At 42.9% G+C, this 27,393-nt stretch overlaps 1 protein-coding gene across 2 annotated transcripts in view; it reads right to left on the bottom strand.

Annotated features, from left to right (window-relative positions):
• vsx2 (visual system homeobox 2) overlaps positions 1-27,393 on the bottom strand; it is a 70,238-nt gene that overhangs the window by 1,979 nt on the left and 40,866 nt on the right. For both annotated transcript variants that reach the window (XM_043697089.1, XM_043697088.1), the window contains exon 4: positions 4,849-5,029. In XM_043697089.1, coding sequence (XP_043553024.1) covers positions 4,849-5,029 — 181 coding nt within the window. The remainder of the gene's footprint in view (positions 1-4,848; positions 5,030-27,393) is intronic.

Below are 27,393 nucleotides of genomic sequence, written 5' to 3'. Positions count from 1 at the left end.
AATGTCACTGGAAAAAGATTTGTTATTAGAGCTTTTTGTCTTGTGCTCAAATGCAAGAATACCAAATTTCAAACAAGCACACCAATTGACCACTACACCTGAAGAAAGTAAAGTTCTATGTAATATAACATTTAAAATTCAAAGGAGTAAATGATATTTAATTTGTAAAGGGAAGTGTTATTTAATTCCTAAAGTTAGTCAGATTTCATTCATGGTCATCATGCTCAGCAATCCTCACTACTGGGACAAGTCGATTGTCCACTGACAGTTAGAATGTCTGCTCTCAATCCATTAAAAATTGGCAAATTCCTGTGGTTAAGAGCGCTAACCTCCTCAGAAAGGTGATTTGGATGAACTCTGATGGTTTCTACAGGAGCGGGAAGGAGGGGGTTGGTTAATGGCAGTGCAGAGGAAGCTAAGAAAATCAGAAATGGAATGTCATGCTTTTGGAATGAACGCATTTGTAAAACTCTCTCATTCCTAATTGTTAAACATTCACAACAAGCAAACAAGATGCACAGCAATTTTTATTATTGGAGGAAATAGAGAAGAATTCTGTCTCCATCAAGCTGAGGGATCAGAGAGGAGCATTTGTTTGGATTGTACCCAACATCAGTACAACCACGATGTTTCCGGGAATAGAGGGGTTGGTTGAGTTGTAAAGAGAGGCTGGATAGACTGGGATCTATTTCATTGGAGCATAAGAAGTTGAAAGGTGATCTTATAGAGGTTCATAAATTCATGAGGGGTATAGATAAGGTGAATAGCAGATGGCTTTTCCTGAGAGTGGGGGATTTCAGGACTAAGGGGTACATTTTTAAGGTGAGAGGAGAAAGATTTAAGAAAGACGTGAAAGGCAATTTTTGTTTTACACAGGAGGTTGTTTGTGTGGAATGAACTTCCAGAGGAAGTGGTGGATGCAGCACAATTATGTTTAAACGACATTTAGAGAAGTACATGAATAAGAAATATTTGAAGGGATATGGGCCAAGCGCAGGCAGGTGGGACTAGATTAGTTTGGGATTATGGTCAACATGGACTGGTTGGACCGAAGGGTCTGTTTCTGTGCTGTATGACTCTATGACTATGACTTTATGAGTAATTCCTGGTCCCTCTGTCCCAATCAGATTCACACAACCCCACCTTAAAACATCATGAGAGGATGGGTTGGAGGGTGATGGAAGTGAATGGAGAGGACAGGGCAAGGGAAACAGTTTGGGAGCACTTGTCATATCAGACCCTTGAGGATGGCACTTTCCCCCCTTCTATTCCTGCCCATAGCCTGGTAAAGGATGAGTTGCTGGATGTGTCCCCTTCCCCTGAATTCCTCAGAACTGAGGCTTGGGAGAAGTGGTGGTGGTGGGGTCGGAATGCGAGGAGGGGGTTGGAATGTGGCCCTAAAGTAGGCAATGAACGTCTACTTAAAGGCCTACACTGGGGATGAGAGTGATGGGGATGGGGCAGGCAGGAGGTTAATGGGAAGGACGCTCAGGGAATTTTACAGGTGAACCTACTGCTGCGGGACTGTTAACGAATTTTCCATCAAGCACTGAATCAGTTTGTCCCAATCTGACAGAGTCCATCTAATTAGGACTTGGATTCCATTCCTCACTGGACCTGACAGAGGACCTTGCATTTTATCCATTCAGATTGAATTGAAAACTCATTGAAAGTTCAGTATTTTAAGCAATTCTCCAGCCCAGTTGATAGAAGGTTATTATTTCAGACATGGAGGGGATGTTATCCCTTGTGGAGGAGTCTTTAACAAGGCGGCAAATCTTTAATGACATTTTTATACTGAGAGGAGAAGAATATTTTACCCCTCAAAGGGACACGAATCGGAACTCTGTTCTATACAGAGTAGTGGAGGCTGGGTTATTAAATATGTTCAGATAGAATCTGGACATCATTTGCTTGGTAAGAGAGTCAACAGTTAGAGGAGGGGCAGACAGTAAAGTGAACTACACAGCCACAATTCAGATCAGGCATGACCTTATTGAATGGCTGAGCACAGTTGAGGGACCAAATAGCCTACTCCTACTATGAATTTTCTAACTGTTGTGTTCCCAACCTGAGATGTTTGACTTCAGCAGAGCTAAGAACGCGATAGTAGAAAGTGTTATTTTACCTCCATGCGAGAGTGTACTGGTGTTCACCAGTGAGAGAGGAAGGACATTATATATTCTCCTTTCTGGCAAACTGCCCGGGGCTAGTAAAGCACGGTTGGTTACAGAATAATACATTCTCAACCTTAATTTCACTTTACAACACAAAACGAGGCCATTCAGCCTCTGCTTTCTGTACAGCAATCCAGTCAGCTTCAGTCCACTGATCCATCCTCAGAGCCCTGCAAGTTCAATTCCCTCAGGTCTCCAATTGCCTTTTGAAATTATTAATGAGCTCTACCTTGGAACAGTTAACCTTGTGCCTTGTGTCTCTTACAATGAAAAAGTCAGATACCTAGGACAATGTAATTCTACATCATGTGTCCATACAGAAAACTCAAAATAAGTTTAGCACTGAATTCTTTCAGAATTTTGAACTGGATTCAGAAGTGCTTGAGGCCAAAACATATAACCTTCTGTTACCCAGAAAATGGTCATTGCAAAAACATGAGAGTCATTTTCACATTCAAAGCAAAAGTAGACATCAATTGGATGTAGATTTGCTCGCTGAACTGGAAGGTTCATTTTCAGACGTTTAGTCACCCTACTAGATAACATCTTCAGTGGGCTCCCGGGCGAAGCACTGCTGATAATTCCTACTTTCTATTTGTATGTCTGGGTTTCTTTGGGTTAGTGATATCATTTCCTGTGGTGATGCCATTTCCGGTTCCTTTTACTCAGGGGTGGCAGATGGGGTCTAACTCGATGTGTTTACCCCAACCAGAACTCTATCAACAAACACATCGAGTTAGAACCCATCTACCACCCCTGAGTAAAAGAACAGGAAATGACATCACCACATGAAATGACATCACCACAGGAAATGACATAACCAACCCAAAGAAACCCAAACATATAAATAGCAGGAATTATCAGCAGTGCTTCGCCCAGAGGCCCACCGAAGATGTTACCTAGTTGGGTGACTAAATGTCTGGAAATGAATCTTTAGCTCAGTGAGTAACCTACATCCAGAACTTCAACATGAGCTACAAATCTCCTCAAAACTTGCATAGACATCAACATCATGCTCTGTCCTGTAAATATCGGGCTGTACGCGGAGTTATAATAAAATAAGGAGAAACTGTTTCTAGAATCAGGAGGGTCAGTAACCAAAAGACAGTGTTTCATTCATGGGTTATGACCATTGCCCATCTCCACTTGCTCACAAGAAGGTGGTTGTGAGCTGCTGTCTTGAACTATGGCCATCCTTGGGTGTAAGGACATCCACAATGTTGTTCCAGAATTTTGGCCCAGTGACACTGAAGGAACAGTGATATATCTCCAAGAGACGATGGTGAGGGGCTTGGAAGGGAACTTGCAGGTGATGGTGTTCCCAATTTACTGCCACCCTAGTCCTTCTAGATGGTAAAGATCGCAGGTTTGGAAGGTGCTATTGGAGGGGCCTTAGTGAATTTCTGAAGTGTATCTTGTACGTAGTACACCCTACTGCCACTGTAACTTGGTGATAAAGAGAATGAATCTTGATGTTGGTGGAGGGATGCCAATCAAGTTGGCTGCTTAGTCCTGGATGGTGTCAAGCTTTCTTGAGTGTTGTTGGAGCTACACTCATCCAAGCAAGTGGGGGTATTACATCACACTCTTGACTGCTGCATTGGAGATGGTGGACAGGCTTTGTGAGTCAGGAAGTGAGCTGGCTGCCCCACAGAATTTCTAGCCTCTGCCCTGTTCTTGGTGTATTTATATGGCTGGTGTTGTTTAAGTTGCTGGTCAATGGTAACCCCCAGGATGTTGATGGCCTCAACGTTAATGCTATTGAACATCAAGGAGGGATGTTTAGATTCTCTCTTGTTGGAGATGGCCATTTGTTATTTGTTACTTGTCAGCCCAAGCCAGATCTTGTGCATGGACACAAGCTGCTTCAGTATCTGAGGGGGTACAGATGGTGCTGAACACTGTGCAATTACCAGATGCAAGGAATGTGGAACGTGCTACCAAGGAAAGTGGTTGAAGTCAAAACATTGAATGTTTTCAAAGAGCTAGATATAGTTCTTAGGGCTAACAAGATCAAAGGGTATGCACACTGAGTTGGATAACTAGCCATGATCATATTGAACAATGCAGCAGGTTCAAAGGGCTGAATGGCCTACTCCTATTTTACTGGTTCTGTGAGACGCCATTGTCTAAGCGACTGAAGACTTAGCACACTATCCTGGGGAACCCCTGCAGAGGTGTCAGCTGAGACAACTGACCTCCAACAATCACAACCATCTCCCTCCGTGCCAGGTATGACTAACCAGAGGAGAGCTTCCTCCAAATCCCCCAACCCTCACTTCCTGGCTTGCTGGGGGTCACAGATGTCACATTCAGCCACTTTGATGTCAAATAATAATTGGGAAAAGAATCAGAGGGGGAGAGACTTTAGTACACAATGAGTTATGAAGATCTGAGAGTCACTGCCTGAAATGAAGGTGGAAGCAAATTTAATAGTGACCTTCAAAAAGGAATTGAAGAGGGAAGAGCGGGGGAGACAGACTGACAGGACAGTTGTTTACAAGAGCTAGCACAGAAGTAATGGGCTAAATGGTCTCTTTTTGCATTATCTGCTGCAGCCAAATCCACCAGTCAACACATGAAGCCCAGTCCCCCCAACACATGGATTTTTTTTTAACCCTCTAGTTCTGTATTGGCATTGTTGCTTTGATGCGGGCAAGTAAATAATTACCAAGAAGCCACGGAGCGCAGGATTCCATGATGCCATCCTTTGCGGACTTCAGGATGGATTCCGGCAGTGGGATGGAGTGCCGCACCATCGCACCATACAGCCCGTACTCGGCCATGACGCTACTGCGGCCCCAGCATTTCTCCCGCTTTCTCCACTTGGCTCTGCGGTTCTGGAACCAGACCTGTAGGAGGGGGTGGGGGAGGGAGAGCAGTGAGAGACGGGGTTAAACAGTAACGTCAACCAGCCATAAGCGCAAACTACCTGCCTGAGGCTCACAACAATAGTATGCAATTATCCAATGCCCTTAACATAGCAAAACAGTCCTTGTTGACTATTTCTTTACAGGCAACATTTTCATTCAGAACCACTGCAGGAGATATTAGGACAGGATCCAAAAGATGCACCAAAGAGAGGCGACTTAAAAAGTGGAGAAACACTTTGATTCAGGCTGGTATGAGATGAGGTGCAAGGCTATTCACTTCAATAGAAACTACAGTAAGGCAGAAGACTTAAGTGGTGAGAGGTTGGGAGGCAAAGGTTTCCAAAGAGATTTGTTCTTGTTGAAGAATCCCTAAAAGTGTGTGACAATGCTGTGGTATTAAGAGGTTATTTTGTCCTTTGTTTAAGAGAGGTTTTAAGATAGAGGTTATGAGCTGGCTAGTAAAAACCCATAAAGTAAACAGCTTGGGAAGCCTTGGATTTTTTAAAAGTTGAGACAATAGAAGCAGCCTGGCTGGGTGTGGCCAGCTCTGTTAACAGGATTTCCAGTATTTAGGTTTAGCTTTAAGCAGTTGCTGTTAGAGTCTGAACAGGGCAGAAGCTGCTGAAGCTTTGATGAAGTAGAAACTATCTTTTCCCTCTCTCAGTTACTGCTAGAAGCCAGGGTTTCTCTCTGCTGCTCGGATGTGAGACTTCTGAGACAAATCAATTATTCTGAATTTACCTTTTTGCCAAGGGATGTGTTTATGGGAGTTAATATACTAGAACAGTTGATGAGTAGTAATAATTACTGTATCTATCATTCTGTTAAGTTTTCCAGTAGAGTTAAGTCATTCTAAGTTCTTCCTCCTTTTGTTGCATTTTAATTGTAGTGTTTAAATAAATTATATTTTGCGTAACATCGAGTAGTTTGACCAAGTGAATTGCACCTGGAACACATGTCCTGACATTTACCTTAAGAATAAGAAAAGGGTCTAGGCTGCCTTCAAAAAAGATTTTGAGGGGGTGTGGTCTGGTCTGGTCTATAACATGTGCACAAGTGCAGCAAGCAATTAGAAAAGCAAACAGTAACTTGATCTTCATCATAAGGGGATTTGAGCACAGGAGTGAAGATATCTTGTTGCATTTGTACATAGCTATGGTGAGACCACACCTGGAGTATAGTGAACAGTTGTGGTCTCCTTACCTAAGGAAGAATACACTTGTCATTGAGGAAGCCCCACAGAGCTTCACCAGATTTATCACCTGAGATGGTGGGACTGACGTGAGCAGAAACTGAGGAAACTGGGCCTGTCATCCCTTGGGCTTTGAGGAATGGTGGGGTGGCTAACCTCATTGAACTTACAGAAAATTCTTATAGGGTGGATGGTGACAAGATGGTTCCCCTGGCTGGTGAGTCGAAAACCAGGGGACGGGATCTCAGACTAAGTGGTAGGCCATTTCAAGCGGAGATCATCAGGACTCTTCTTCACCCAGAGGGTGGTGAATCTTTGGAATTCCCGACCCCAGAGGCCTGTGAAGATTCAATGGTTGAGTAGGTTCAAGACAGAAATGGGTAGTTTTCTAAAAACCAAAGACAACAAAGGATGGGGGTGTGGTGCAGGCAAGTAGCGCTGAGGTAAATAATCAACTGTGAATTTACATAGAACAAACCTGACTGTCCAAATGGCCGACCCTGTTCCTTGTTCCTATCTCGTATGTTGCTAGGTACTAGCATTTTTACTGCATCTCAGGTTATAATTTCATATTTAAATTTAACAATTGACATTGTGTTCATTACAATAACATTCAATACATTCCTGTTCCATATAGCAGCTCCTCAACATACCCAACATTAAGCTAAAGATTCCACATTCATTTGCAAGGAATTCATTATTGCAGTGATTTCCTATTTTCCCGGCTCTTGGTTAGCTAATTATTCCTTTGTTAGTAGATTTAAAAACCTTCACTTTCTTTTTCGTGCAGCCTCTCTCCTCCTTCCAATTTCCTTCCCTCTTCCTCCCATATGCAATCTTTTTCATTCTCTCTCTAATTCACCTTTGCTGCTTCCTTCCCATTCCCCACTCATAGAGTCATAGAAATGTACAGCACAGAAACAGACCCTTCAGTCCAACTCATCCATGGCGACCAGATATCCCAATCTAGTCCGATTTGCCAACACCTGGCCCATATCCCTCCAAACCCTTCCTATTCATATACCCATCCAGATGCCTTTTAAATGTTGCAATCATACTTGCCTCCACCACTTCCTCTGCCAGCTCATTCCATACACATACCATCCTCTGCGTGAAAGAGTTGCCCCTTAGGTCTCTTTTGTATCTTTCCCCTCTCACCCTAAACCTATGCCCTTTAGTTCTGGACTCCCAGACCCCAGGGAAAAGACTTTGCCTATTTATCCTATCCATGCCCCTCATAATTTTGTAAACCTCTATGAGGTTGCCCCTCAGCTTCCGACGCTCCAGAGAAAACAATCTTACCTATTCAGCCTCTCTCTATAGTTCAAATCCTCCAACCATGGCAATATCCAAGTAAATCTTTTCGGAATCCATTCAAGTTTCACAACATCTTTCCAATAGGATGGAAATCAGAATTCCAAAACTGTCTTAATGAATGTCCTGTACAGCTACAACATGACCTCCCAACTCCTGTACTCAATACTCTGACCAATAAAGGAAAGCGTACCAAATGCATTCCCCACTATCACATCTACCTGTGACTCTACTTTCAAGGAGCTACAAACCTGCACTCCAAGGTCTCTTTGTTTAGCAACACCTCTAGGACCTTACCATTAAGTGTATAAGTCCTGCTAAGATTTGCTTTCCCAAAATGCAGCAACTCGCATTCATCTGAAAAAACTCCATCTGCCACTTCTCAGCCCATTGGCCCATCTGGTCCAGATCCTGTTGTAATCTGAGGTAACCCTCTTCGCTGTCCACTACACCTCCAATTTTGGTGGCATCTGCAAACTTACTAACTGTACCTCTTATGCTCGCATCCAAATCATTTATGTAAATGACAAAAAGTAGAGGACCCAGCACCGATCCTTGTGGCACTCCGCTGGTCACAGGCCTCCAGTCTGAAAAACAATCCTCCACCACCACCCTCTGTCTTCTACCTTGGAGCCAGTTCTATATCCAAATGGCCCGTTCTCCCTGTATTCCATGAGATCTAACCTTGTTAATCTGTCTCCCATGGGGAACCTTGTCAAACGCCTTACTGAAGTCCATATAGATCACATCTACTGCTCTGCCCTCATAAATATTCTTTGTTACTTCTTCAAAAAACTCAATCAAGTTTGTGAGACATGATTTCCCATGCACAAAGCCATGTTGACTATCCCTAATCAGTCTATTCCAACAATACCATTTTAACTTCCATCTTGATCTCCCCATCAAAATGTGTTGGGGAGACAGCGGTATAATGATGATGTCACTGGACTAGAAGTTCAAGAAAATGTTTGGGGGAAAATGGTTTCAAGACTCAAAATGGCATATGGTGAAATTTGAATTCAGTTAAAATTCTGGAATTAAAAAGCTAGCATAATAGCAACCATGTAATCATTGATGATCATCACCAAAAATCATACCTAGTTCACAAAATGTTCTGTGGGGAAAGGAAATCTGTCATCCTAACCTTGTTTGGCCTACATGTGACTCCAGACCTACAGCACTGTGGTTGACTCCCTACTGCCCTCTGGAATTAAAAAAGGGTAATAAATACTCACCTCGCCAGTGACCACCCATAACCCATGAATGAATTAAAGAAATATTCAGCAAGTTCATTGTCCAAACATGATTGGATTAATCCCAGGAATGATCTACCCAGTTAGCACAAGGTTGAATCTCAGCTGGCTGGATGAGAAGCCAGGGACAAAGTCACAGGGTCAGGGACTTGTACTTTCAACAGCAAAATGGATAAGAACTACAGCTTTTCCGCCAGATGTATTAGTTTTATTTTCCGAGCACTGCAGCTATAATCTACTGCATATACTCACAGTTCGGAGAAGCGAAATAATATAATCAAATGGGTGCCAAATTGTCCTAACCTATGATAACACCATCCAAACAGTTAATGAATCTTAACAGGATGTTGAGATTGAACTGAATTTGCACTTTGAATTTTGTGCCAATCATAATTCATAACTTTGAGCCAAGTGTTGCTCAAAATGCAAGACATAGCTGAAAGGAGAATTGCCCTATTTATCATCTTCGCCCACTTTGACACTTTATAAAATTAAATAGCACCATATTTATAAAGCATATCATATTTAAACAGGCCCATTGTATTGAAGTAGCCCACTGTATCTAAATAGCATACAATCAATTCAAATAACTTAACTCAAGTTGCTGGTCAATATAGCCTTCTGAGCAAATGAGGATCTAGATTAACAGTAAATGTAATATTTTATGAATAGCAGAATACAAACTTCTGCAAGCACTTCTTGCCATTCTGAGAGTCATTACAGCACAGAAGGAGGTCATTTGGCTCATGCAGAACAATCCAGTCAGCTCCATTTCCCCCTCTCTATTCTTGTAACCCTGTAGTTTATTTCCCTCAAAGACTCAAGTTCCTTTTGAAATCATTGCTCAGCTCCACTGAGAGCGCCTGCATGGATAGCATTTAAAAACAAGACCTCCTTACATTCTTCCTTCTATCTCTTGCAATCTTACACCAGTTTCCCTGCACCATGAGCTGATGGGAACACAGTTTTCCCTTGCCTATCTTACCTAAACCTGTCAGAAGCTTTCATGTCTCCATTCAACCTCTCCTCAAGCTCCTTTGCTTGAAGAGAAATCTCAGTTTTTCCAAACTAATGCTGCAGATAAACTCACCCATCTCTGGGACCATTCTGGTTAAAAAAAAACACTGCATACTATCCAAGATCAACACATACTTTGTGTGGTATGGTAACTCGACAGAAGTGGACACAACATTTTATTTTTGGATTAACCAGAACTGTATAAAGGTTTAGCATAAATTTGCTGCTTTTCTACTCATTTTTAAAGATTAATTCACAGGATTTGGACATCACTGACTAGGCCAGCATTTATTGCCCATCTCTAATTGGCCAGAAGGCGGTTAAGAGTCAACCACATTGCTGTGGGTATGGAGTCACATGTAAGCCAGACCAGTAAGGATGGCAGTTTCCTTACCTAAAGGACATTAGTGCATCAGATGGGGTTTTCTGACAATCAGCAATGGATTCATGGTCATCTTTAAACTCCTAATTCTTCCTTGTTATTGAATTCAACTTCTAACAGCTGCTATGGCAGGATTTGAACCTAACACATTACCTGGGTCTCCGGATTGATAGTCTAGCAACAATATGACCAGTCCATTACCTAGCATCTTTATTTATGAAGCCCAAAAGCCTCTCTACTTTGCTAACTGCTCCCAGGTCCCTCTATCCAGAGACATTCTTGAACTGTGCCATTAAGACTACATTGTCTCTATCACCTTTGCCATTATACATCCCCTTGTTATACATTCTCTGCATTAAGTTCCATTCACTGCTTGTCTGCCCATACTGCTAGCCTTGCTTCATTCTGTTGCAGTCAACTGGTGTCACCCTCACTACATTGATACCATTGGCAAACTTGTTCTCTGCATCCCAATATCCAAGACATTTATGGGTGGCACGGTGGCACAGTGGTTAGCACTGCTGCCTCACAGCGCCAGAGACCCGGGTTCAATTCCCGCCTCAGGCGACTGACTGTGTGGAATTTGCACGTTCTCCCCGTGTCTGCGTGGGTTTCCTCCGGGTGCTCCGGTTTCCTCCCACAATCCAAAGATGTGCAGGTCAGGTGAATTGGCCATGCTAAATTGCCCGTAGTGTTAGGTAAGGGGTAAATGTAGGGGTATGGGTGGGTTGCGCTTCGGCGGGTCGGTGTGGACTTGTTGGGCCGAAGGGCCTGTTTCCACACTGTAATGTAATGTAATCTAATCATGTAGAAACGTCATTTGTCCTAGCATGGACCTAATTATAAAACTTATCATCACACTTTATCCATTTCACCAGTAGAAGCAGAACAGGATTTCCTCACTCACCAGGAACCAATTTATTTTAATACCAATTAAAGCCTTGTGCTGGGTATTATAGGCAGAATTATATTGTACTGTGGCAGCTTTAAAATGGATTTGCATTACAACGTCAGGACATTCCAGTAGACTTTACAACCTATGAAACATTTTTTTAAAAAGAAGGTAGTGTCAGTATTGCTGTGATATAGGGCAAGCACCAGCAATTTCTGCTCACAGTATGGTGCTACATCCAATCAACTCTTGGATTCAGGTGCAGGATTTCAGCCAAGACACCAGTCAAACTTCGCCAGCTCAGCTTCTTGAAAATAGTGCTATAGCACCCAACTGGAAAAGCAGACAGCACCTCAGTTTGACATCTCATCCAGAAGGTGGCACCTTTGATAGTGCAGCACTCCCTCAGTACTGCACATGGGCTGCCATTGGATCTTACTCTCAATGATCTGGCGTGGGAATTAAACCTTCCTGCTCAGAGTTCGCGGCGGTTTTTAACAGAGTATGTTTAATGAAATATAGACATCACACCATTTGCTGCCTGTCCTTAATTGCCCTTGAACTGCATGACTTACTAGGGCCATTTCAGAGGGGATCAAGACTTATTATTCATTGCTGTGGGCCTGGAGTCATGTATAGGCCAGATCGGGTAATTATGGCAGATTTAATTCTCTAAAGGAGATGAGTGAACCAAATGGTTTGTTTTAAAACATCAATAATTGAGACTTGCTTTCAATTCCGACTGACATGGAACTCGATGGGCCAAATGGCCTGTGCCCACACTACAGGGATTCTACGATGGGCTGGGGTAAGGAATTCTAGTAGGCTCCAACTTTAAAAAGAAAACACCATAATTAAGTTTTTAAACAGGCGAAATTAATTTTAATAAAAACTATCCCTCGAGGTAGTTTTAATAGGAGATCAAGATGAAGCTGTCTAATCTGCTGTTGTTAAAGTGCCAGAGATTCTGCTCCTGCCAGAGACACCTCCACCCGTGACATCTTCCTCTGATATTCCGGTTAAATGCCTGCCAATGAAGTGCTGTCTGGTTAAGCTGTTGTTGCTGATGATGCGGGAGAAGGTGGACGGGAGGCGGTTGGTGGGGGGAGGATAAAAAAAATTGTCAAAATCATTCAAGGGTCTTTTGTAATTCATGACGGCTCCTCTCCCCATCAAAGACAGCCGCTGATGAAAAATCGCTTCAGTTGCAAAAGAGGCAGGCAAGTGGCGACCCAGGGGGCAGCCAGGATCTGATTGAAAAATAAGTTAATTTCTGCATCAATCGATGGGACAGCTTAGCGACAGCCGCTCAAATATCACGGGAAATTAAACTAGCCTGACTCGAGGGAGAGGATGCATTGACCCGTCCTAATTACAGCCATGTAGTTATCATTTTCATCTTAACTGATCCCACCTCGCAGCCTCCCGGGGGAGAGCTACATCTTCTGATTTAACTAATTAAAATGGGAAAATTGGGTGTTAATTTTGTGGTGGAAATTTTCAGAATTACCCTGTAATGGAAATGAAATTAAATCGCTGGCAGATTGATGGCATGGGTCAGGACATAATCTTCTCTTCCTGATTGCCTGATTAAGGCTGTTATCATTTTAGAAATCATCTCATGTCCTCAACTCCTTGATATGTTGGATGTGGAATCGTTTGGTATAATTTATTGCATCTCTCTCTCTCTCTCTCCTTTTCCTCTTGCTTGTATTTTAATCAGATATGCCACTGAGCTTAGGGAAGGGAGATATTGACACCTGTTTATTGAGGGTCATCTAGAGGTTCTTCTTCACGTAGTGGTTCTGAGACCGCTGTGAGAGCATTACCTTCCTCAGGTCAAACACAGCAGGCTGAAGGGATCATTATCACTCAGTATCTCACACTAGCAATATTTTGACTTTTCACTATCAAAGCCTTGTGTAGAGAGGTTGAGTACATTGGACCTGTCCTCGTTACGATGTAGAAAAAAATGAGAAGTGACCTTATTGAAACATGGAAGGTTCCAAGAGGCCTTGATAAGTTAAATACAGTAAGTGCAATGTTTCGCCTTGTGGGAGTGTTGAGGACCAGAGAGGATGATGTCTGAATAAGAGATCACATGTTTAAGATGGAGATGAGGAATTATTTTTATTTTTGGGTCATGAATCAGTGGAATTCTTTCACGCAGAGGGCTGTGGAGGCTGGATTTTTAAGTATTCTTAAGGCTATTATCGACAATTTTTTATTTAGCAAGGGATTCAAGGGTTATGGGGAAAAGGCAGGAAAGTGGAGTTAAGGATTGTCAAATCAGCCATGATCCCAGAATGAATGATCAGACTCAATGGGCTGAATGACCAACTTCTAAACTTACATCTTATGGTCTCATAGAGATGTACAACATGAAAACAGACCCTTCGGTCCATGCCGACCAGATATCCCAACCCAATCTAGTCCCATTTGCCAGCTCTTGGCCCATATCCCTCTAAATCCCTCCTGTTCACATACCCATCCAGGTGCCTTTTAAATGTTGCAATCGTACCAGCCTCCACCACTTCCTCTGGCAGCTCATTCCATACACGTACCACCCTCTGTGTGGAAAAGTTGCTCCTTAGGTCTCTTTTATATCTTTCTCCTCTCACCCTAAACCTATGCCCTCTAGTTCTGGACTCCCTCACCCCAGGGAAAAGACTTTGTCTATTTACCCTATCCATGCCCCTCATGATTTTGCAAACCTCTATAAGGTCACCCCTCAGCCTTCGATACTCCAGGGTAAACAGCTCCAACCTATTCAACCTCTCCCTATAGCTCAAATCCTCCAAACCTGGCAACATCCTTGTAAATCTTTTCTGAACCCTTTCAAGTTTCACAACATATCTTCGGATAGGAAGGAGACCAGAATTGCACGCAATATTCCAAAAGTGGCCCAATCAATATCCTGTACAGTCACAATATGACTTCCAAACTCTTACATTCAATGCTCTGACCAATAAAGAAAAGCATACCAAACGCCTTCTTCACTATCCTACCTACTCACGACTCCACTTTCAAAGAGCTATGAACCTGAGCTGGGCAGAAAGGTGGCAGATGGAATTCAATGTAGCTAAGTGCGAGGTGATTCACTTTGGGAAGAATAACAAAAAGATGGGGTACTGGGCTAATGGTCGGATACTTGGTAGTGTGGATGAGCAGAGGGATCTTGGTGTCCATGTACACAGATCTCTGAAAGTTGCCACCCAGGTAAATAGTGCGGTGAGGAAGGCATATGGCGTACTGGCTTTTATTGGTAGAGGAATTGAGTTCGGGAGTCCTGAGGTCATGATGCAGTTGTATAAGACTCTGGTACGGCCGCATCTGGAATATTGTGTGCAGTTTTGGTCGCTATACTATAGGAAGGATGTGGAGGCATTGGAACGGGTGCAGAGGAGGTTTACCAGGATGTTGCCTGGTATGGAAGGAAAATCGTATGAGGGAAGACTGAGGCACTTGGGGCTGTTTTCACTAGAGAAAAGAAGGTTTAGGGGTGACTTGATTGAGGTGTACAAGATGATTAGGGGGTTAGATAGGGTCGACAGTATGAACCTTTTCCCGCGTATTGAGTCGGGTATTACAAGGGGGCATAGCTTTAAATTAAGGTGGGGTAGATATAGGACTGATGTTAGGGGTAGGTTCTTCACTCAGCGAGTCGTTAGTTCATGGAATGCCCTGCCAGTAACAGTGGTGGGCTCTCCCTCTTTATGGGCATTTAAGAGGGCATTGGATAGGTATATGGAGGATAGTGGGTTAGTGTAGTTTAGGTGGGCTTGGATCGGCGCAACATCGAGGGCCCAAGGGCCTGTACTGCGCTGTATTCTTCTATGTTCTATGTTCTATGTTCTAACCTGCACTCCAAGGTCTCTTTGTTCAGCAACACTCCCCAGGACCTTACTATTAAGTGTATTAGTCCTGCTAAGATTTGCTTTTCCAAATAATAGTACCTCTCATTTATCTTAAACATAACTAAACATATTTTCCCAACACCAAATCACTCATGATATATTTTTCATCTATTATCCAACCCCATGAATTTGTCTGTGTTTTCCACTCCTCAGCCCATTGGCCCATCTGATCAAGATCTCGTTGTACTCTGAGATAACCTTCTTCACTGTCCACTACACCTCCAATTTTGGTGTCATTTGCAAACTATGCCTCCCATGTTCACATCCAAATCATTTATGTAAATGTTGAAAAGCAATGGACCCAGCACTGATCCTTATGGCACTCCACTGGTCACAGGCCTCCATCTGTCTGAAAAACAACCCTCCACCATCACTCTCTATCTCCTACCTTTGAGCTGGTTCTGTATCCAGACGGTTAGTTCTCCCTGTATTCTATGCGATCTAACCCTGCCAATTAATCTTCCATGTGGAACTTCGTTGAACACCTTACTGGAGTCCATATAGATCATGTCCACCTCTCAGCCCTCATCAATCCTCTTCATTACTTCTTCCAAAAATGTGTGGGTAAGGGTTATCCATTTTGGTAGGCAGAACAGAGGTGAACAGCATTTCTTAAATGTTGAGAGATTGGAAAGCCTTGATGTGCAAAGGAACCTAGGTATCCGTGTTCATTAGTCACGGCCTGCTACCATGGTGACGCAGCAAGCAATTCGGAAGGAAAGTCCTATGAAAGTATTGATTTGAGTACATGAGCAAAGCCTTGCTTCAATTGCACAGACTACTAGCTAACCTATACCTGTGGTAATGTATGCAGTCCTGGCCTGTTACCTCAGTGTGGAGAGAGTGCAGCGGATGTTCACCAGATGTTTATGCAGATATGAACTCAGAAACCATTGCCTAAGGCAGTAAAAAGGTCTCTCCATGTATTAGCATTGTCATTTCCCCTGTACAAAAGAAACTTGAAACAACTTTGACAATAAATTCTCTGGGCACTGTGTGCTCTCTGTGGCTACTGATCAAAGTAATTCCACAAAAGGACTCTTACATATCATGGACTTTCAAATCAGCAATGGTTACCTTTCAACTGGGTCTCAGAACTGAAAGAACAACATGGAAACATGTCTTTTAGAAAACCAATTCATAATCTCTTCCTAAAGATGGCAGGCCCAGAAGACAGTGTGCTTCTGTCCAATGTAATAATTGATGTGCAAGTCAGGTGAATTGGCCATGCTAGATTGCCCGTAGTGTTGGGTGCATTAGTCAGGGGTAAGTATAGGGTAGGGGAATGTGTCTGAGTGGGCTACTCTTCGGAAGGTGGGTGTGGACTTGTTGGGTCAAAGGGCCTGTTTCCATACTGTAGGAAATATGATTCTGGCCTCCAATGTTACTTCGATGTTACTTCTCCCATTGATAGTCCTTTAAGGTGCTCCAATGGCAGTATGTTGTCCACTGGTCACAGAGTGTAGGTCCTTCAAACAGATTGCATTGATCTTCAGAACGGAGTGTATTGGCCCTCCAAATCGAGTGTGACTAATCAGGATTGCAATACAGAATGGGCCATCTCATGCAAAAGCTCTCTGAATAAGTACCATGACTTGGTGCTATCCTTCCAGCTTTTCCCTGTACATTATTTGTATTTAAATAGTCATCAAATTACCCTCTTGAATGCCTCAATTAAACTTGCCTCCACCACACTTCCAGGCAGTGCATTCTAGAGCTGATCCACTTAATGTGTGCAAATGTTTCTTCTCACATCATATTGACTTCTTTTAAAAATCATTTTAAACCTGTGCCTTTTTACTCTTCATCTGTTTATGATTGGGAATGGTTTCTCACTGTCTCCTCTCACAACGTCTCACGATTTTGAAAATTTTAATTCAATCACCTTTTAACCTCCTTCTCTCCGAGGTGAACAGTCCTAACTTCTCTGACCTATCCTCAGAAATAAAGTGTCTCATTCCGGGAATCATTCTCATAAACCTCTTCTGCACTGACCGAAATGGATTCACATCCTTCCAGAGGTTTGACATCCAGAACTGTACACAGTGTTCCATCTAAGATCTAACTATTGTCTTGCATCGGTTCAGCTTAGCCTCCTTTATCTTGTATTCGAAGTCCCCATTAATGGAAAGAGAAATAGCTTCATCCTCTGTTTGAATGTAAGTAGGAATGCCCTTCTTTAACGATTAATGAAGTGATGGGCTGCACACACTGAATCAGTCTCATTCCTTGCTCAGCAATGGACTGAGAACAAAGCCAGGAACAGACTATCTAATCAATCACTGCGATGGGTGTGTAAGTGAAAAACTGAGAGACAGGGAGAAGTCAAGTGGAATGGACACAATAGTTCAGAGTTGGAAGTCTAATACCTAGAAATATGAGCATGGCCAAACATAAGTTTGATTCTCTATATACTTTAAACTGAGCCACACACTGTAGGTCTAAGCAAGTGGGGAAATTTATACAGTGCATCAAACTAACCAATTACAAACAAAAACAGAAGTTGCTGGAAAAGCTCAGCGTGTACAGCAGCATGTGTGGAGGGAAATCAGAGTTAACCTTTCGGGTCAAGTGATCCTTCCTCAAACTAAACAATTACTAATACATCCTCATGCCTGACCACTGGGAGCACAGATAATTTAGATCAAAAAATTACTTTATTTTATAAAGTGGAGAGGAAAGGCCTCTCTGATTCCTACATTGGAAGTTATTCATCTCACTGGTGTGATTGTGGAGAAGCAGAGTGAGAAGCTCAAGAGGCCTAAGACACTGACTCATCTGGAATTGCTGTCCATAAGACCATAGACCACAAGAAATAGGAATGGGGTAGGCTGTTCGGCCCCTCGAGCCTGCTGTACTGATCAATAGGATCATGGCTGATCCAACACTCCTCACATCCACTTTGCAAGAATCTATCTATCTAGTTCAACATCTACAAATTGACAATGAATAAGTTTACTTTCTGGCTTTGGAGTTCGGAATATAACTTTTCATTTTTCTCACCAAAATTGGTCCAAGTGTTTTACTCTCTCCCAGCCCCTCAGAAAATTAAAGAGGATGAAATTTAGGTTTCATATGAAACTTGTATCTGTGTATTATGACATCCAGGAAGGACTGACTAGATGGACCAGTTGAACACATCTTGTATTTGTGGGTTTTTTAATGTGTGGCGGGAATTGGAGAATGCAGTGTGATACATTCTTAGTGAAAATGCACATCAATATTCAAAAGCCATCATTTGATTTTAGTACCTGAGATTTATGTGGATTAAAAATGGACACCATTGACCTAAAATGGCTGTAGTGATCACTTGACAAGCCCTAGCAACCAACATGGAAAACATATAATCAGAAACAAAAACAGAAGTTGTTGGAAAAGCTCAGCATGTCATGCAGCATCCATGAAGATAAATAAGAGTTAACGTTTCAGGTCCAGCGACCCTTCCTCAGAAACTTCCTCAGAAGTTGCTCAGACCTGCTGAGCTTTTCCAGCAACTTCTGTTTTTGTTTCTGTTTTACAACATCCTTGGTTGTTATTAAATATACAGCCAGGTTGCCTCAGAATTATCGTTTTATTCAAGAAGCCTTGAAACTCAGTTTCAAGAAAAGTATTTCTCTTCTTTTGCCCACAATTGTATGATATCTTGACATATTGGAGATGAAAATATATCAGTAGAGTGTTCAGTTAGAAAAAGACAACGGAGCCAGATTTGGAATATAAAAATGAGCCATATTTCAGCAGCTTGCTTTGAGCACACAAAGAAGCAAAAAGGCAATATGGACTGAAAACAGAAAAAGCATGGAAAGCACCTCTCTCCCTCTCTATCACTCTCTCTCTCATTTAAATTGAAGCAGAAATTGAAAGAATTTCATCTTCAACTCATCAGGATGTTTCACAAGAAGATAAATTCAATATTTATACTGCATAAAATGAGATTGCAGAACGATTGGCAAATGGACACTGGTTGATAGAAGGATTGTCATGGAGAATGCATCTAATAACACTGACAGATAACGGCCAAGCTTTGTTTATTTTTCAACTCAACAAAATAGGTGACAGCCATTCACTGTTCTATTTCTTAGGGCAATCCCTTGACCAATCAAAGTCAACTTGCATGGTTTAAAATTTAATGATGTGATTGATGTAGCTGGGGACTAAGTGAGAGTGCACTGAGAGAGCTAGTGTACGGCCCAGCAGTGCAGCTTGATCCAATCCATCAGCTGGATACCTGGTCCTATTCGCAAAGTGTCGCTGCTGAAGCTATTCAATACTAGCTGCCACAATGCAGCCCATAATGCTAGTCTGTCCTTCCTGAGATTCTTACACTGCTATTGGAGAGTGAGGTGCCATGATGGTCATGAGGGATTGGCAAATGTCAGATGCCAATGTCTGTCAGCAAGGATGTATGCAATGGGTACCTGAGGATCATGTCCTGAGATGCTGTTCGATCATACATAACATGGAGGTCACTGGGAGCAAGCAGTGAGCTGAACCTAACAGGTTCTGGATTAGTGGTGCTGGAAGAGCACAGCAATTCAGGCAGCATCCGAGGACAGGCAAAATCGACGTTTCGGGCAAAAGCCCTTCATCAGGAACCTACCAGGTGCCTGCTCTCGTTAGCACAGTGTGTTTTCCTGAGGTCTGACTTTTTGGTGTGTTTAGTAGGTCAGACCACAGAATATTAATTAGGCCATAAATAAGGCAGGCAATCATCCCCAGACAGAGAAACATATAAAAAGTGTAAAAGGTGGAGCCAACATTGAGATAGACTTCACTAGATTTCACATTTGATTCTGCCATGTCACTTGGACCCCCTATGAGGTTCCACCCGATGTGTTAATGGTTCAATTCAGCTCTTGCCTCCAACATTGGATGCAACTTTAGTGAATGAGGTGTATGCTTCCATTTCAAATAGATTGGAAATGCTGTCCACATCAACTTCCTCAATCCAGGTTCTGCTAACTCAGTCCGTCTCTGCACACCTGGAGTGGAGTGTACCAAGTAATGGAATGGATAAATCCCTTCTCAAAACATAAACTAAAGGAATGAGTAACCAATTATAACATGCAGGCTGGGCTAAAGTTAGCAATTGGGGAGCAACAGCTGTATTGGAGCATCCAACCTCTCAAAGTGGCTACTTAGGGAACTGTCTTGCCCCTTCCACTTTCTATAGTTTTGATGAACTGCTATTCATTTTTATGAATCTTCTATACAAAAAATCTTTGATCGTTGTAGGGACTCATTTCTTGATAGCAAGAGAAGGATCTGTATATATATGGCACCTTTCACGATAAAGGTAAGAGGTGAGTTAACATAGTCTTATACTGCTCTCCCATTACAACTGGTAGGCAGCTTATCCTGAGGTCCACCATGCCTTAGGCCAGACTGAGAAGACAGGACTTTCATGGTAACTCCAGCTGGTATAGGAATTGAACTTGCACTGTTGGTATCACGCTGCACTGCAAGCCACCTGCCAAGCCAATGGGGCTAAGCCAACCTTTCAGGATTTCCAAAGCCTTTTATAGCCAGGAAAAATATTTTTTGAAGGGTACAATGCAATATTTTGTGAGAAAGGCAGCAACCAATTTGCACACAGCAAGCTCATTCAAACCACTCTGAAATAACCTCTCAATCAGCTGTTTCAGATGTTGTTCAAAACACCAGGGAAACGTACCCTGAGATTCTTTGAAATTGAGTAATGAAGGGATATGGGCCAAATGATGGCAAATGGGATTAGGTTAATTCAGGATATCTGGTTGGCATGGATGAATTGGTCCAAGCGGTCAGTTTGCATGCTATACAACTCTATCACTCCATGACTCACTTGAAGGGACAAACAGGACCTCGGTTTAATGTTTCTACTCAACTCTCTGAAGTGGAACTTAATCTCACAACCTTGTGACTCATGAGTGAGAGCACTACTTACTCGGAGATAGTGGTGGTGTATTGGTAATGTTTAGATCAGAGTGGTGCTGCAAAAGCACAGCAGGTCAGGCAGCATCCGAGGAGCAGGAAAATCGATGTTTTGGGCAAAAGCCTTTCATCAGGAATAGAGGCAGGGAGCATCCAGGGTGGAAATATAAATGGGCATGGGGGGGTGGGGAATGGGGCTGGGGAGAAGGTAGCAAAGAGTACAGTGGGTGAATGGGGGTGGGGATGGAGGTGATAGGTCAGAGGGGAGAGTGGAGTGGATAGGTGGGAAGGGAGATTGGCAGGTAGGACAGGTCATGGGGACGGTGCTGAGCTGGAAGTTTGGAACTGGGGTAAGCTCTCTCTGGCAAAGTCCCTTAGGATTTGATACATTTCAATCAAGTCACTTCACATTCTTTAAATTCCAATGAATACAAGACTAACCTAGATTGCCTCATAAGACAATTCCCAACAATCATTCAGATATGACTCCAGCTCTGAACTGTGTACTGCCTCCAATGCATTTTCATCCTTCATTAAATAGGGACCTTAATATTGTACATGCGGTCTCACCCGTGCCCTGTCTAACTGAGACACAACCTCCCTACTTCTGTATTCAGTTCTCCTCATGATAACTGATAACGTTCTATTAGCTTTCCTAATTACTTGCTATACCTAAAAACTAACCTTTCAGGATTTCATGCATGAGGACACCCGGAGTCCTGCGGGTCTCAGAGGAAAATCAATTATACTATCCAAGCCCAAGGACGCGAGATAGACAAACTCCAGAGACATATCTATTCTCTTGCCCGTGCCACCCCTCTTCCTGTTAACCTGCTTTGCAAAGGTGATGTATTAACAAGATTCAAAAGAAATCTGTACCAGATTAAACATAAAGGCAATGTGAACTGCCATTATGTCTTGGATGGGAAAATAAGGTGATCAGCAAATGCCTCAAAGTCTAAGTACAAAATTACACATCTGTCTGCTAATCACAAACTGCCAGGTGACATAGGTGTAAGGGGAGCATTAAAGTTGAGAGAAATCATGATCATTTATTAGCAGTAGATTCAGGAAGTGCACTTACAATTAACCAGTTATATCCGATAAACTTTACCAACCCGAAACTTCAGCTCAATGGAGAATGGAGCAGGATTGCTACGATTGACTTCTGCCATGGCTGGGGTCAAAGGTGGGAATTATAACTCCAAGCATTAGCCAGTGAGTCTTCCTGGAATATGTGTAGGCATCAATGTTGGGTGAAGCACTGAATCAACTTCATTGTGTCCTTTGGTTGAATGGTCTGCAACAGTGTCTGTAAAGGTATATTCAGTGGCGAAGGCTTTTTACTGCAATAGTGGTATCATGACTGAAAATGGAAATTCAGCATGACCAGCTATCTCCATCAGGGAATTACCTCATCACATTTAAATGATGGTGAGGGTGTTACTCACTCACATTAAAACCCGATTGCATTAATGGCCTGAAATGCCAATTTAGCTTGGTGATAGCAGTATTCCTGTAATCAAAAACGTTTAAGGTTCAAGCTGCAATAAAGCCATTCAATCTTTAAGACGCGTTGCATATCATTGGTTTTAGTACTCTTAAGTTGTCCCAAAAAGTTGTACAGCCAATTAAGCTCTTTTTGAAATGCAGGGCTGGACTGTCCCAGTTCAGAAAATAATCTTGGTGGAGGGGTTCATTGTGTCTGATTGTCTGCCCCTACCCCATGATTATGTCCGTGCTCAAGTCTCCATTGAAAGGGAGCATGGAGTATCCACCTGCACAGTGGAGGTCTTTATGACCAGCCGGCACCATGGGCTTGGCGGCACCATGGGCTTGGTGGCACCATGGCCTGCAATAACGATGTTTTGATTTAATTTTGATAAGTTTCCTTTGTAGTTTTGTTCTTTTGATTGTTTGGTTTGTTTTGTTACAGGTGGCTTCCTATGTTTTAGATTAAGGTAATCAAGAGGTGGACTACCTCTTGGTTGTGACTCCCTCTCCAGCCTTCATTTCACCACCACATGGTGCCCGCTGGCTTCACCTTACAGAACAATTAGTCAGCCACCTTCACATTCACCATCCTATGGGAGGGTGTGGGTGGGAAACCCCAGGTATGCGGGTGGCTCAGACGGAGTGCCTGACAGAGTGAAGGTTGACCAGCAGAGCCAGCCTGAAGACACTGTGATCCAGGGCTGAATGAGGAAGGGAGTGCAGCACAAGGTGGAAGCACTAGGCGGATGCTGGGATCTGCAGCTGATCCTCTCAGACCCAATGGATCCATCTGCATGTGGATCAGATGCATTTGCAGGCGGGTGCCCTCAGCATTGCCAGTTTGGTCCTTCAAAGTGAATACCACACATGGGTCTCGTGAGGTTCCAAGTACCTTCTGCACCCTCAGGTCCTCTGAGGTGCTGCTGACAAAGATGGAATTCCGTAAACCTCTGACGAGATTCCAATTCCTTCCGAAATCTGATGTATATCTACCCAGTTAGCTCCTTCATTTGCTCCCTGCTTGTTCCACGCAATGATTTTAACAAGCTCTGCCTCTATACAGAATACAACTGCATCAGAGGTCACAACACTGCTGCAGCTTACAGGCTACATGTGCATTTCTCCAAATATGCTGCAGATGGATTAATAGCCAATATTCCACTGAAGCCCCCCACCAGGAAATGTACAAGGTGACAGGAACACATTTGGTGAGGAGTGGGGGGATGTTCTGATAAGCATGCTCTAAATTTTCCAATGCCCTCTACATCCATATTCTTCAGTCATCGTCTCCCCAAACCCTGCCTCCAGAGGTTGTCTCCACTCAGCCCAGTCACTGTCAGAGAATACGAAATAAAAGCCAAGCTCCCACGGACAGCAATGCGATTATGAAAGGACCAACCTGTTTGCGCACTGATGTTCATTGAGGGCATAAGTAAATTTCCGATGCTTCTCTTCGAAATACTGCCTTGGAATCTTCCATATTTGTGTAAAGGGACTTTAAAATCTCATCTAAGAAGTGGCAACTCTGACAGTGCTGTCTTCCCCCAGTACTGCGCTGGAGCATCAGCACAAGCCATTTTTGGGGATTTCACCCTGAAAAATGTTGACCCAATGCCAAGAGTTCTACCGACTGAACCACAGCAACCTTTCAGTATTGGACAGAGGCAGAACTGCCCTGCTCAATTTCAGATCAGGGGTTCAGCTAAAGTCTTGTCTCCTTGTTCAGGAAGATACAGCGGTCACATTTTCAGAGGCGAGAATTCTGCTGGTACCCTGGTCACAACCAAACCAACAACAAAGTAAAGGTCGTTTATCTCACACCCCTCTATGGGATCGGCCTGACTTAAACTGATTCTGCTTTAAGGTGACTTTATTATCTATGAAGCTACTTGGAGCATTCTGGGAATATCCATTGCACTATATAAGTGCAAGTTCTCCCTTGCTTCCTTTAGTCTCTGGGTATCCTGTATTCTAGAATAAGTTTTTATTCACTCTTGGAATGAGGGTGTCACTAGCTGGGCTAACATTTAGGCACGTCCCTAGTTGCCCTTGAGAAGGCAGTGGTGAGCTGTCTATATGCTGTAGATAGAATCAGAATGCTATTAGGGAGAGAATTCCAGGATTTTGACCCAGTGACACTGAGGGAATGGTGATATATTTCCAAGTCAAGATGGTGTGAAATTTGAAGGGTAACTTGCAAGTCATGGTTGTCCCATGTATCTGCTGCTTTTCTCCTTCTAGATGGAAGTGGTCATGGGTTTGGAAGGTGTTGTCTCAGGATCTTTGGTGAATTTCTGCAGTGCCTCTTGTAGATAGTACACACTGGTGCTGCTGAGCGTCAGTGGTAGAGGGAGTGGTTGCTTGTGGATGTGGAACGAATCAAACAGAGTTGCTTTGTCCCGGATGGTGTAAAGCTTCTTGAGTGTTGTTAGGTCATAAGACCATTAAGTCATAAGACATAGGAGCAGAAGTTAGGCCGTTCAGCCCATCGAGTCTGCTCCTCCATCCAATCATGGCTGATATGTTTCTCATCCCCATTCTCCTGTCTTCTCCCCATAACCCTTATTCCCATTAACAATCAAGAACCTATCTATCTTAATCTTAAATACACTCAAAGACCTGGCCTCCACAGCCTTCTGTGGCAGTGAATTCCATAGGTTGATCACTCTCTGGCTGAAGAATCTTCTCCTTATCTCTGTTCTAAGGTGTTCCCTTTACTCTAAGGCTGTGCCTTCAGGGCCTAGTCTCTCCTACCAATGGAAACATCTTCCCACCATCTACTCAGTCCAGGCCATACAGTGTTCTGTAAGTTTCAATTAGATCGCCCTTCATCCTTCTAAACTCCATTGAGTATGAACCCATAGTCCTCAAACATCCCTCATATGTTAAGCTTTTCATTCTTGGGACCATTCTCATGAACCTCCTCTGAACACGTTCCAGGACCATTACATCCTTCCTGAGATATCGGGCCCAAAACTGCACACAATACTCTAAATGTGGAATGACGAGAGCAGATTAGAGCCCCAGGAGTACATCCCTGCTTTAATATTCAAGTCCTCTCAAAATAAATGCCATCATTACATTTGCCTTCCTAACTACTTTCTCAACCTGCAAGTTTACCTTGAGAGAATCCTGGACTATAACTCCCTAGTCTCTTTGCACTTCAGAATTCTGAATTTTCTCCCCATTTAGACAAAATTATAGCACTGACACTTGGTGAGTAGAAGACAAAGTGAATAAATGTACATACTTGCTTTGAGATTTATTTGGCATTGCTAAGAAACTTTGTTTAGCCAGAATGCCTCAGTTCCTTCCTCCAGATCGTTAATGTATAAAGTAAAAAGTTGTGGTCCCGACACTGATCCTTGCAGAACACCACTTGTCACCAGCTGCCATCCTGAGAAGGTCCCTTTTATCCCCCACTATCTGCTTTCTGCCAGTCAGCCAAGCTTCTATCCATGCCTCTATTCTTCCAACCAAATTGCATGACCTCACACTTTCCCACGTTGTACTCCATCTGCCACTTCTTTGTCCACTCTCCTAATCTATCCAAATCCTTCTGCAGCCTCCCTGCCTCCTCAATGCTACCTGTCCCTCTGCCTATCTTTGTATTGACTGCAAACTTAGCCAGAATGCCTATCCCCCACTGTCTGCTTTCTGCCAGTCAGCCAAGCTTCTATCCATGCTAGCACCTTGCCTCTAACACCATGGTGGGAGTTGGACTTGAAGTGCAACCCAGAATCTACCCTAAAGAAAATAAAAAAAACAAAGTTTCTTAGCAATGCCAAATAAATCTCAAAGCAAGTATGTACATTTATTCACTTTGTCTTCTACTCACCAAGTGTCAGTGCTATAATTTTGTCTGCACATTATCTGCCAGTGCCAATGAAGTCTGGTTTGTAGTTTGAGACTGCTAGGTATATACAGACCATTCAAATAGCTGTCTATGAGAAGGGTGTGAGACTTGGATTTGAATATCTTTACTTGGAAGAACACTGTCTCAGAGATATGTGCAGTCAAAGTAAGCTTTCACTTTAAATACAAGGTGGGTACTTTTTTCTGTTAGGAAAAAAGGAGGACTGCAGATGCTGGAAATCAGAGTCTAGATTAGATGAAGGGCTTTTGCCTGAAACGTCGATTTTCCTGCTCCTTGGATGCTGCCTGACCTGCTGTGCTTTTCCAGCACCACTCTAATCTAGACTCGTTTCTGTTTACAGTTCCAAAAATTTGTGTCTGTTGTTCAGATTTCCATCTCAATATCATTTTGCATTGTACTTATCTCCATTTTAACTCCACTGTTTTGTAAAGCAAACACCTGACGGATTTGCGATAGACTTGATGTTTTTTTTTATCACATCTAAATCCTGAAATCATTTGTTGAATTCCTCGGTTAACTTCTTCAAGTGTGCACAGCTTTCTGGGTGGAACTATTTTTCTTTGTTTTTGATTTTTTTTTTCCCTAACGTTTTCTCCAGATTCAGAAAGAGTTGTAACATTATAAAATCATAGAATCGTAGAATCCTTACAGTGTGGAATCAGGCCATTCAGCCCATTGAGTTCACACCACCCTCTGAAGAGCATCCCACCCAGTCACGCACCTGTCCATCCACCCACTCCCACCCTATCCCTCTAACCCTGCATTCCTTGTGCTAATCCAACGAGCCTACACATCCCTGGACACTATGGGCAATTTAGTATGACCAATCTGCCTAACCTGCACATCTCTCACTATATTTCTATTAAATTATATTATAATACGTTTTACATTTTTTAATTGGGAGAACTACAGACCCAGTTTCAATTTGAGTGCCTACCCAGCACTGATCATATGAACTAAATCTCTGTCCTTTCCCTGCAGTTCACAGTTCAGCTCGTTCAGTTTTGACATTATATCTGTAAAGCACCTAAAGTCAGGCAACCACACATCACCTAACAGCATTTCACTTTTAATCTAAGAAAAGTGACAATT

This window comes from Chiloscyllium plagiosum, chromosome 10 (genome assembly GCF_004010195.1).
Source record: "Chiloscyllium plagiosum isolate BGI_BamShark_2017 chromosome 10, ASM401019v2, whole genome shotgun sequence".
Taxonomy (NCBI): domain Eukaryota; kingdom Metazoa; phylum Chordata; class Chondrichthyes; order Orectolobiformes; family Hemiscylliidae; genus Chiloscyllium; species Chiloscyllium plagiosum.
The sequence above is the reverse complement of the archived record's forward strand: the minus strand, read 5'-3'. Positions and strand labels throughout refer to the sequence as shown.